Below are 12,174 nucleotides of genomic sequence, written 5' to 3'. Positions count from 1 at the left end.
TAATGCAGTTTATTAAATGTCCGCCTTTCCACTCTGTGTGTAGTGCCCGTGATCCTAGACACCAACAGTACTCCACCCAATGCTGTCATTTCTGAGGACCTGACAAGCATGAAATTCAGTGACATTTTCCTTCTGATATTGTGTCTTGGGATTTGGGATGTTAAAATTATGGATTTTAGTTGAAAGCCCTAGAATAAAACCACAACTCTCTCTGAAAAAGAGAAAGCTTGACCGGAACCGGATCAGAATCCATCTGGTCTGGGAAAGAGGGAAACTCCATACTTTAAGACTAATATAATTGGTAATTCACTTAGAATTATATATATATATCATGGCTGATCTTCTTTACCTCCAGCCTATTCAGAATGTTTGAGGACATAGTTGGATTTCAGTGATATTCAAAATATTTCAATCGTCCAATCGTCCTTCAAAAGAATTTTCAAATGTAACTTTTCCTGTTTATTTTAAGCATTTTGGGGAATTATAATGTTCTCAATAATAACCTTTGGGATTAATGAATGTATTATAATAGGCTGGTAATGGGTGCCAAGAGGGCAAAGGCCCTCATAAAGCTGCACGGCTTGTAATCCAGGAACGTAGCTACACTAAGTAGAGATGTATGGAGTGGGAGACGTGACGGGACAGGTGACAACAATGCGTTATATGTGTAATAAATAAACAAAAAAAAACACATAACTTTCAACAAGAAGGGAATCAAAGCAAAACACGGCCAGACTAACTCTTGGTCCTAGCCCAGGTTAAAGGTTAAAGGTCGATCAGCGTAAAATTTATGCTAGGACGTAAATACAACCATATAGGTTCCTATTGCATGGGAAAATGGTAAGACTAAACAAACTCTAGGCAGAAGGAATAGAATATAAGTTCATGGTAAAAGTGCCACGAAGGTGATTAATGAACTGCATGTGCCACTAGCACAGTGATCCTGAACACTGATAGGCTGCAAGAGACATGACAGCTGAATGCTTAGTAATTCTGCATATGTGCTTAGGTTAGAATTTTAACATCTCAATATTACAGTCTGCCACATTTACTGCCTAAGTCAACTTGGCTACTTTTTAAAAATAATTTCCCACTATCCTCCAGGTTGCCTTCTGGGACAAAAGTTCTTGTTGTACAAATGAGCTATATGCTAGGTATTGGAATGCACATTAATCATGTTATCTTGGCCCTTTATCTGACTCTGTCATTCTTAAACAATGTCCCTTGTCCACATATTCTACATTCCATATCATTAGGCAAGTAGTAGTAGTTTCTGGCTCAGGAAACAGGAGTGCTGTGTTTCACTATTAAAGATGTGGTTACTTATAAATATTAAAGACCCAGGTATTAAAACTTTCTCATATAAAACATTCCTGTACTGAGATGTTAAAACCTTCTTTTTTACTTTATATATTAAACAACCATTTTAGTTGAGCAAATAAAAAAGGTAAATATTTTTAAAGTAAATAAATAAGGTACATTTAAAATATATGTAATGCATTGCACAATAATTAAATTACTTACACATTTAATAGACATTTTGGTTCTTGAGTAGATTTATAGCTTATACTATATAGTATATATAGCTTATACTATATACCTATAATAGCTTTATACTATATTACTTTTATCATATCATTTTTAAGGGTTTGCTTTGACTTGGTGTTGCACGTTTAGCTGTTTTGTTAGTTAGTCTGTTGGTTTCATAGCAGTAATGTGAACAGCTGAGATTTTACTGTCTACATCCTGTTGGGAAAAATAGTGTCAACATTCGACTGCATCACTCACAATTGCTCCGCCCCCAGTTCCATGAGTTCTGGCTGCAGTGTCTGGTTAAAACAGGGCAGCAGGGGAATAGGCACAGAGAGGATCTGAGCTTCCACCTGCCTCCCTCGCGGACACCCAGCTACCTCCACACAGGAGAACATGGCTTCCAGACCCTCCCTCACCGAGGAGGACTTCTCCTGCCCCGTGTGCTGTGACATCTTCAGAGACCCCATCCTCCTAGCCTGCTCCCACACTATCTGCAAGGGCTGCCTGCGCACCTTCTGGGACCAGCGGGGCGCTCTGGAGTGTCCCATCTGCAGGAGCGTGTCCCCCAGCGCCTCGCCCCCCTCCAACATCGTCCTGCGCAGCATGTGTGAGGCCGTGCTGAGGGAACGCAGCCGGAGGCTCTCCGTGGAGATGGGGGGCATCTGCAGCCTGCACAGCCAGGCCCTCACCGTCTTCTGCACCAAAGACCAGAGGCCCGTGTGCCACATGTGCACCGACTCCCGAGCCCACAGCACACACACTTTCTGCTCCATCCAGGACGCGGCACGAGATCTGAAGGTACGGAGGCTGCGCACCACTGAGCCTGTGCGAATTTTCGGAAAACAGATGTTTTTGGTCAGGGCTTAAGAGAGAAAACATAAACATTATCCATAATTTTAAGTGATTTTAAAATCAGAATGTTCATATTGTAGACGTCCGTGCTAATGTTCATCACATGAGGTTTGTGATCTTCAGTCATTCTTGAACGGGTTGGATGTGTAAGAGGTTGGGAAGTTCAAACATGAGAGCAGTCTTGTCAAACAAGTTCTCCAAGACTAATGGGCTTCCTGTGTTTCGATGCAGGCTTCTTGACAGTGTAATATTAATGACACTCTTGAGCAATGCAGGCCCAGATAATTGGCAAATCTAGGCCATGTTCAGAAGTTTAAATGAAAACACAAAACAAAACACAAAATAATAACAAACTCTCAAAAATAAATAATTAAAACAGTACAGTCATGCCACAATTCTATAATTTAATTATAGATAAACAGGAACAAAATATAAGGTATATGATTTTGGAAAAACTTTACTCAATTTCTTGATAAAAAAAAAAGATACAACTAATTCAAGAAAGCATTTTAACTATAGTGGAGGGCTTTAAATATTTCTAGTCCACTGAGAGCAGATTTCCAGTGTTGAAGTGAACATGAACATTACATGGAAAGGGAGAGTAGAGGCTGCTGTAGCCAATATTCTTACTAAAGTGAGTTTTAATCTTAAAAAAAAAAACATAAAGTACTGAACAATAATCGCTTTACCAGATACCTTACAGATGCAACACGCATTCAGTTTCTACCAGCTTGCTGGTATGAAATAAGATCTAATTGTGACAGTCATAGTGTCATGTCTGACATAGGGGGCAGTCATGGTCTGGTGGTAGGGAACTGGTCTTGTGACCAGAAGGTTGTGGGTTCGAATCCCAGGCCTGAGGCCATGAATGAAATGCCCTTGAGCAAGGCACCTAACCCCAACTGTTCCCTGGGTGCCGGGCTAGGGCTGCACCACACGTGTTCACCACAGCCCCCTAGTAATCACTAGAGTGTGTTTATGTGTGTTCTAATTGCACACATGGCTAAAAGTGGAGGACAAATATCGATTGCAGTGAAAAATCACAATTGACAAATATGGCACATTTACATGTCGTTAAAACCAAAATAACATACTATAGTAGTCAAAAAACTACTGAAACTACATAAACAAAAATAAAGGAATGTTACTAAAAACCAGTAACGCAATAGTGTCATGTTGTCATAAATGTTACAAGGACATACTCTACCACATGCACATGAGATGGTAAATAGATGTTTCTACTAGGTACATATCACAATGTCAGTTTTTATTATAGCTTTAATAGTTGTAGTAGAAGTTAAAGTTAAATAAAGTCAAATGCAATAAAATTGTCAGTGAAAGCAAAGCAGCATCAGAAAGAACCTTAAACAGAAAAATGAATGCTAAAAATGTGACTAATGTGTGTGTCTGTGTATGTCTGTGTCTGTGTGTCATCATTTTGAACTGGACTTTACACATTATGTAATACTTCTGTGTCTCTCCTGGTGTAGAAAGAGCTTCAGATGAAACTGAAGCCCTTACATGAGAAGCTGAGGCTGTATGAAGACTTCAAACAGTCCTATGTTGACACAGAAGAGCATATTAAGGTGATGAGCTTGTGATGTGTTCCACACAGCTGCTTCTGTGTCAATACAGATGTTATATAGATGTTGTGTTCTGGAGATCTCCCTTTAGATGCAGACCAAACAAGCAGAAGCTCAAATTAAGAGTGAGTTTCAGAAGCTCCACAACTTCCTCTGGGATGAAGAGGCATCCAGGATAGCTGCACTGAGGGCTGAAGATGTCCAGAGGAGCCAGGCTGTGAAGAAGAGGATTGAGAAGATTACAGCACAGATATCTTCTCTCCTGGACGTCATCAAAGCCACTGAAGAGGAGACTGCAGGGGAGGACTTGCCCTTTCTGTTGGTGAAGACCATCATCTTTATCTAGACCACTAAAGTGTAGAGACAATCTGTGCATGTCTGATTCTCCTTCATTTAACATGAACTTGCTGTTTTGCAGAACTACAAGACTTCAGTAGAAAGGTGAGTTCTGGTCGTTTTTTTCACTTGTTCTCACTTCACTTCATCTTTCCCTGACTGCTAAATATTCTTCTAGAACCCAAGCCAAGTTATACAAACCAGAGAAGTTCTCTGATGTACTGATCAATGTGGCAAAGCACCTGGGTAACCTCAGCTTTCAAGTACTGGAGAAGATGCACAGTATTATACACTACAGTGAGTACCGCGCATATCACCCCAAACCCCTACAAATGTGAAAAGAATGCACTTTAGATTTTTCTAAATGCAGAACTACCCGTTCTCTTTGTCAGCCCCTGTGGTTCTAGACCCCAACACTGCCCGCGCAGACCTCGTGGTGTCGGATGATCTGACGACTGTGGTCTGCAGCAGCGAGCGTCAGTCGCTTCCTGCTAACTCTGAGAGGTTTGAAGGCTATGCTTCTGTCCTGGGCTCAGAAGGCTTCACCTCAGGGACTCACTGGTGGGAGGTTGAGGTCGGAGACAACACGGGATGGGCCGTGGGACTGATCTCCGAGTCTGTGTACAAGCACAGAGAGAACCTCTCACGGTTCGGGCTATGGTATGTCGGTTTCTCTAATGGTAAATATGGGAAAGGTTACTCACCAGAAATCCTGTCCGTGCTGCGGGTTGGCGAGAGACTGCAGAAGGTCAGAGTTCAGCTGGACTATGATAAGGGCAAAGTGACCTTTGTGGACTCAGGGCGAAATACTTGCTTGCATATTTTCAAATATGCTTTCGCTGAAAGAGTTTTCCCTTACTTTTACAGCCACTGTAAACTTCATCCTCTTAGGATAATACCAGGAAGGTCCTCAGTGACAGTTCACATGCCCAGTTAGAAATGATATTATAATTCATTAGATCTTTTATGAAATTATTATTTTAAAAAATAAAATGCATGTTTTTTTAGGTATTTCAAGACTGTTGAAATAATAGTAATCTAAGACATAGCAGACAAATGGATTGTGCAGTATTAAAAATCAAAGTACACAAAACCATTTATATAAAAAACAGATATTTTATATAGTATGCAATGTGTTCCTGAATTGTAACAAATCCAGGTAAATGATCAAAGAAATCATTGTGGTCTACTATGGCACAGTGTGATCTGCTGTTTTCAGTGACTACGGGAAGCATAAGTGTGAATAACAAACATCTCATGTCTACAAATATCTAAAAATATCAATAAAATAATCTTGACTGTGTACCGATGATTATTTACATTACATCTCCCCATAATGTTCATAATAGTGTATATAAAATTCACTCCACAATATAGACATAGATGACAGTTGTAACAGAACAGACTGCTCCAGTTGTTTAGCTAGCAGAACTTTATCATGTCCATGTATTTTGGAAATGTCCCATCCAACAAAGTGGTAAAACTGGACAATAAGAGTCCACAAGAACTTGCCAATAATTGAATGTTCTTGTTTAGATCACAACATTTCACAATTATACAGTGAACATCTCTGCTGCACAACGGAAAGATTCTTTATTTTGAGATGAAGCAGAGAGCTGAGTTAATCTGAGATGTCCACAATCAGTGGGGCAACAAACTCAGAGTGACGAATACCAAAGGAGAAACCAGGGGCTTTCTGTAGTGTCATGGTCACCTATGAAGACAAAAATGCAATTGGTCTTTCAAAGATCAGTTAAACTAACATTATGATGCGTGCATACATGTGTGTCCCTGTGTCTGTCTGACCAGCTCTGGGTGGTGAGCTCCTGGGCCTGGTTTCTTGGTTGTGTCACCAGGCATGCCATTACGGCCAGTCATACTGAACTGGGGGGGTTTGCTTCTGTACACATTTGGATCCACAACCCTGTAGGTTCCTGGACCCGGAGTCTAAGAGAAATATGGAGACGTATTACTGATATTAAAATGCCTTTTACAAGAAAAACAAGTGGTGGTTATTGGACTACTGCGTTGTCTTCCACAGTTTGTTCTCACCTTCTGCAGGTCTTCATGGAAGCTGCCTATTTTGCTACGGCCAATAAGAGAGAAGTTTGGGGCTGATAATTTATTCACTGTGTTTGGGCCAAACACTGAGGGCAGCATATACGCAGCAGGCCCTAAAACCAGAGACTAAATGAGTGTGTGATAGGAGTTAAAACCAGAGACTAAATGAGTGTATGATATGAGTTAAAACCAGAGACTAAATGAGTGTATGATAGGAGTTAAAACCAGAGACTAAATGGGGATAGGAGTTAAAACCCCACAGCCCAAGCACTATTTTCTAATCTGAGAAAATAGTGAAAAAAATTCTAAGAAATAGTGTTTACTCTCTTGGTAGTGTTCTGTGATATAGTGTTTACCTGGTGTAGTATTCTTCTGAGAACTAGCATTTACCTGGAGTAGTAACACACTGTTCTGCGGCTAGCATTTACCTCATGTAGTTTACCTGGTGTAGTATTGTTTTGACAGGCAGTGTTTACCTGGTGTTTGGTCATTCTGGAATGCTTTGGTCCTGGATGACAGCGAGAATGCAGGAGCAGAATAATATGTAGTTTTGCCTGCTTTCTCAGGGCAATATCGCCCTGCAAAACATAAAAATCTAGTTTACTACATGATGATTTCATGAGTTTTCTTGAGACAACTGTACTGTCTAAAAGAACCAAACCTATATAAGAAAATTCTTATAAAAGTTGCAATGTAATAGTTATACATAATATTGCACATGTATGACCACATTTTACAAGATATAAATAACCCTGTGTTCATGTTCCAACCTGGCCCAGGGGTCTGGAAGAGCTGCAGGTCTTTGGGTCTGCTGTACACGGAGTATGCGGGACTGCCATCACGCCCAACTCTGGTAATATTGGAGGGTACAAGGTAGCCCGGTCCTGGAGAACAGCTGAGACTGAACTGTCGATGGCGAGAGCCAAAACTGTATGCAGGAGCCTTCCATTTGCGTGGGTCATGATCATTTAAACCTGATTAACAAAAAATTACAGATAGATTTTGTAATATGAAAATACAGGTTACTAGATTCTAAAGCTGTTTTTTCTGCTGTATTGTTAAACACTAGATGGTTTACCTGTAGCTCCAGGGAGAGCATATTTAGGCCCTGGACTGCTGTACAGAGCAGCAATAGCTCCTCTTGGCCTGTGTGGCCTCCAGGAACCAACACAAACATCACTGGCTGGCATAGTTATCTGTATACAGAACTAAAATATAATTATAATTAGCCATTCCAAGCCCAATTCCTATTTATTAAAACTTGTTTACACCAGAATATGATTTTACCCTTGACAGTGTAGAGACGTCACTAGACAGCTATGAATATCGGTTTAATTGAGATTTCTTTACATTATTATGTAACTGTAAATGGTCCACCAGTGAACACGGTGTTGTCGGAGCAACGCGATTGCTGTGCGTAGTTCCACCAGATCCAGCTACCCGTGGGGCGGACCAGGACTACGCTGACGCTCCGAGAAATATATTCGCGGTCTAAGACACTGGTCAGTCATGATCATGTCAGATACCATAATGCACCTAACTATGCCACAAACAAATATGTCTCGCAAACTGTCAGCCTACAGGCTCGAAACTCAGCATTGTCGTCGAGTCCAAACATTAGCTAGTTACTCATCTGCACTCATGGACAAATTTAAATCAGTTTCCAGCTTCTATTTTAACCCTGACCGAGGTCATACCGTAAAATCCATGTTAGCTGTGGCACAACAGTAAAGAGATACAAAAACCTGGCAATCTGAGCGCACCTTTAGTCCGCGGGTCAATCTTGATCCTGTAGTGGGACGAGCACAATGATGTGGATTCTTAACTTGTTTTCTTCTCCATCACTATGACTACATGTCACCAAGGTAGTTCGGAATGACCAAAATGACATACCAGTAAAGATATGTGAACACACAACTAGCCAACCTGTAAATCGTAGGTTACATTTTTATACCTTATTAATGTCTATTTTCCTTAAGAACTCAGTACTTTTTCCAGCCAGTGAGGTTCATATCTGTACTGGCCACTATTAAAAGGCCTATCGCGCAAAGATCACTTATTATTTAATCAACAAATACGGCAACACTGTCTTTTAAAATCGTTTTATTTATTTTTAAATATATTTTAAGTGTGTTAGGTGTATTAGTGTGTATTAGAGTGTATTAATAAGTCTTCTGGTTTGCGTTCATCCATGGGATTGTGGGTACACTGTCGCTGCTCTCTCACTGTAGCCCTGAGCACCTTCAGGACACTGTGGCATTCCTGATCTATGTAAAGCTGTCACACAGAGCAAGATTACAACATTAAAAAACATTATTTTTTAAATCTTTGTACATTTTTTTAATTCTTTGTAATATTTAGAGATTTTCCAACTTTTCTTTTTTACATCTCCTGATATGTTGCCCACACCCGCAAGCAACGTTATCAACCTATGGATGCATGATTGTAAGAACTTTCACAAAGGCATTATAATACACACGTATTTCTATGCTGGTGTACTGCTGAGGTCCAGCACTAGTCCAGTTCGTTCACTACCTTGAGCATTTCTAGCCAGATCCACATTAGGGCACTCAAAACGTCTGGGTGTGTCTCCGTGGCCAGCACGGCCCATATGCACTGATGTTCAGTTCATCCTGGGGGATGACAGTAAATAGACATTTGTGGACACTGTACACATAATCCTTGCATGTTTCTAAACCACAGGAAGCACGGATACAACTACTAAATCAGAAAAACATTTATCTATTATGTCCTGAATGGATTTGAAACTGGAGCATTGCAATACTCAGGAGACTTAGGAGGGAGTGACATCGGGTCTATGACTGATAGGGAGGCAGACGTATGCAGATTAGTGATGGAAGACTTTATTCTGACAACAAAGACAAATAAAGATAAAGATAAATCCTCCCTATAAGGAGTATATGGGCCGGAGATCTGGAACATAACTGAAAGCTGCACACAAATCAGGAATGTCCACTCAACGTTTGAGATCCTTGAGAAGAATAAAAAAGAATTAGTTCAGCATATACAATAATAGATTGGACGCTTGGACAGGTAAGTGGCGGAAAGCCTTGGCAAAACCAATACGCAACCACAGACAAAGAGCAACAGTCTTAAGTATCCTGTGCCTAATGAGGAACAGGTGACTTAATATTCCGGCGAGTGAGAGCGGCGTCTAGGTCGCTGTGCCTGCTGGGAATTGAAGTCCCCCTGGTCACAGGACATGACCATGACAAAGTGTTTGTTTTGTAAAAAAAAAAAAAAAACGTAAATGCCATTACTTATGCTCATAAACTATGTTGAATGAGTTTCCTGAAAGCAAGTTAGGTGATTGAGTGTAGATTTGCCTTCTGCTTAATTTATGTGACGGTGAATGAATGTTCAGAGAAGTGGTCTAACCTGAAGGAGTGCAATGTGCAACCCTCTGAAGGGTTTTGTCTCCTGGGGGGGTTCTGTTGTGCCATCACTTTGGCAACCACTCTCGAGGCTAACGACACTTTTCCTGGTGTGTAATTTATAGGAAGCTTGAGAAGCATAACTAAATGCATGTATTAGCATGTATCTTCAGAAGCCAGCATTCCCCTATATACCAGGGAATACCTGCTGAAGGCTCTCCACATATAAATTATGTTCAAAGTCATTTGGAAATAATGTTATTTGAATGAATTGGAAGGGACAAGAAGCCCTTTTAGAACTACAGGTACGATCACTTCCATATTGGAGCCTGAAGCTCTGTTCGAAATAGCCTACTACATACTACTGGCGTACTGATCGAGCACCAAATCAGTATGCCGTATGCAGTATGTGATCAAAATTAAATTTTCCAGTACGCGAAACATACCCGGATGACCTACTACTTCCGCAAAATATTCCAGTACGCGAACAGAGCTATCTTCGTGGTGTACTGCATCCCATCATGCAACGCTACGTTCACATGACCCCGTAGTATGCTTTGCTTTTGTCGCATATCGCAAACTGTACTGCATACTACTACGAGGACCAGTATGCAGTATCCAGTATATACTGAGTCCAGTATGCAGTATCCAGTATGTAGTAGTCTATTTCGAACAGAGCCTGATTCTTCCTCATGTTCTACTTTCGTTTCCGCACACGTGTGTCTGTTGGGTAACTCGTGCATGTTTCCTGCTTAGCAGAGCTGTTTTCATACACAAGCGGGCTTGATGGGGGAATCAGTGTGTAACCATCTGTTGTACATTTGGACTCATTTCCCATGACATCGATGGCACGATCTGTTAATCTCTGATCTCTTAGATTACTGATAATTCCCCTGCAGACTTTGTCATTATCCAGAAATGCTGTAAAGCGCTGTATGAATTTAATTTCCTATATTCGGTCTCGGCAAAAAAAAATTCATTTAATGTCCCGGTTTTCACTAGGTTAGTTCAAACGACTATTTAGACTGTTTAAATCTGCATACTTTAAATCTGTCTTTTTTTCCTCGCTGTGTCCATTTTACACCCCCCCCCCCATGTCAGTATGACAGTGTCCTTGTTTTTTGTCTGAACCTAGGTGGCAACCCTAGCTGGATGTGGACAGTGTTCATACTTAGACTATTTTCATTATTACTTTGTTTTCCAGGGGAAAATAGAATGTGTGTTCATATCTTTTAGAGAAATATATGATTTATGTTCAGATGTCTTTCTTTGAAAATTTGTTTGCTCTGTTTAGCTTGTTTCAAATTTGACTGAAAAAAGGATCCGATGGGTTCTCACCGTATTCAGAGTAATTTGGCTGATGTCTGATTCACTTGTTTAGCGTTGGACGTCTGGATGCCTTGTCCCAAGAGGCAGACTCACAGGAGTCTTCCCCCTCCTTTTGTAGCCAAACACCTTTGCAGCACCAGTGTGTTCCTCACAGCCCACCGTAATGGCCGCCTTCCTCTCCATTTGCCCTTGAACTTCTGGAGAACTGGCCACATGAGCGAGGGCTGTCAGCAGCCTACAGAGAAAGTGGATACATGTGCATACATGGGTACTGGGATAACTGGGAGCCCATCAGCCTGGTAAAGTCATATACCAGGTTGATCTGTGAGCGCGTTTGAATGGAGTGAGGTCTCTTGATCCGTACATAGATCTTACACCCATTACATTTCCTAATGACTTTAGCTCATTGCTAGGTCAATACACAGCTAGAGGCAAGACAAAAATATTTTAGACTCAATACATACAACGCATACATTTAGCATTATCACCTATAAATTTGACATTTTCCCAAAACTGTATTTGATAGCCACCAAATAAGGATTGGTCATTTAATTTTACCCACATTTTGAGATTTATTCCACTAGTAATAAGGCTGTCCAACATTAACATTTGGACCGTTTTTGGTAATTCCTGGTAATGATCTAGGGTTCAAGTTAGTTAATTATCAGTCTACATTAAAGATATATTGCATAAATCTGTTATCTCATCAGCCATCATACAATAACTTACCTATTTTGACAGCATTTGTGTCTTTAAAGGCATGTGAAGATAATCTCATAAACACATTACTGCAAAGGCATTGACAAATCATAGAATATAACACTCATTTAACAGTCCTATGTTCGCCCACCATATTCATGCAACTCTGTGTGGTGTGATAAACTAATAAGTGTCAATATATATGTGTATACATGTGACCTGGTTGACTTAAAGTGTGACAATTTAATATAACGTAGAAAGGCGAGATTTAAATTAGTTTTAACATGTGTTTCAAATTATCATATTTTTGAATTCATTTCAAACTCTTTAAAACTACTCCTAGTGCAGTTGTGTTTGTTACCAGAATGTTTTGGGAAAAGTTGTAG

The 12,174-nt window shown here is 40.4% G+C and overlaps 2 protein-coding genes across 3 annotated transcripts; one reads left to right on the top strand and one right to left on the bottom strand.

Moving 5' to 3' along the window:
* Positions 1–1,805: 1,805 nt before the first annotated feature.
* Positions 1,806–5,954, top strand: trim35-30 (tripartite motif containing 35-30). The gene is made up of 6 exons (XM_076992989.1): positions 1,806–2,331; positions 3,876–3,971; positions 4,060–4,290; positions 4,387–4,409; positions 4,483–4,601; positions 4,697–5,954. Exons 1-6 carry the CDS (start codon positions 1,927–1,929, stop codon positions 5,239–5,241), a joined length of 1,419 nt encoding a protein of 472 aa, XP_076849104.1. The 5' UTR covers positions 1,806–1,926; the 3' UTR covers positions 5,242–5,954.
* On the bottom strand, positions 5,876–8,302 carry cimap1b (ciliary microtubule associated protein 1B). Of its 2 annotated transcripts, none has more exons than XM_076993013.1 (7): positions 8,129–8,302; positions 7,444–7,561; positions 7,136–7,339; positions 6,842–6,943; positions 6,357–6,478; positions 6,111–6,251; positions 5,876–6,018 (listed from the first exon to the last, which is right to left on the bottom strand). In XM_076993013.1, exons 2-7 carry the CDS (start codon positions 7,553–7,555, stop codon positions 5,926–5,928), a joined length of 774 nt encoding a protein of 257 aa, XP_076849128.1. In that variant the 5' UTR covers positions 7,556–7,561; positions 8,129–8,302; the 3' UTR covers positions 5,876–5,925. The 2 variants fall into 2 exon arrangements, with proteins under 2 accessions (XP_076849128.1, XP_076849118.1); XM_076993003.1 differs by having other exon boundaries at positions 7,444–7,573; positions 8,129–8,295.
* Positions 8,303–12,174: the final 3,872 nt, after the last annotated feature.

Source organism: Brachyhypopomus gauderio, chromosome 2, assembly GCF_052324685.1.
Source record: "Brachyhypopomus gauderio isolate BG-103 chromosome 2, BGAUD_0.2, whole genome shotgun sequence".
Lineage (NCBI taxonomy): Eukaryota > Metazoa > Chordata > Actinopteri > Gymnotiformes > Hypopomidae > Brachyhypopomus > Brachyhypopomus gauderio.
This window is presented reverse-complemented; position numbering and strand designations above follow the sequence as displayed.

Coding starts and splice junctions, on each gene's coding strand:
- trim35-30 (XM_076992989.1), top strand. CDS start 1,927: ATGGCTTCCAGACCCTCCCTCACCGAGGAGGACTTCTCCTGCCCCGTG. Junction 4,291..4,386: donor AGGACTTGCCCTTTCTGTTG/GTGAAGACCATC, acceptor GCTGTTTTGCAG/AACTACAAGACTTCAGTAGA. Junction 4,410..4,482: donor TACAAGACTTCAGTAGAAAG/GTGAGTTCTGGT, acceptor ATATTCTTCTAG/AACCCAAGCCAAGTTATACA.
- cimap1b (XM_076993013.1), bottom strand. CDS start 7,555: ATGCCAGCCAGTGATGTTTGTGTTGGTTCCTGGAGGCCACACAGGCCA. Junction 6,252..6,356: donor TCCATGAAGACCTGCAGAAG/GTGAGAACAAAC, acceptor TATTTCTCTTAG/ACTCCGGGTCCAGGAACCTA. Junction 6,019..6,110: donor GAGCTCACCACCCAGAGCTG/GTCAGACAGACA, acceptor TTGTCTTCATAG/GTGACCATGACACTACAGAA.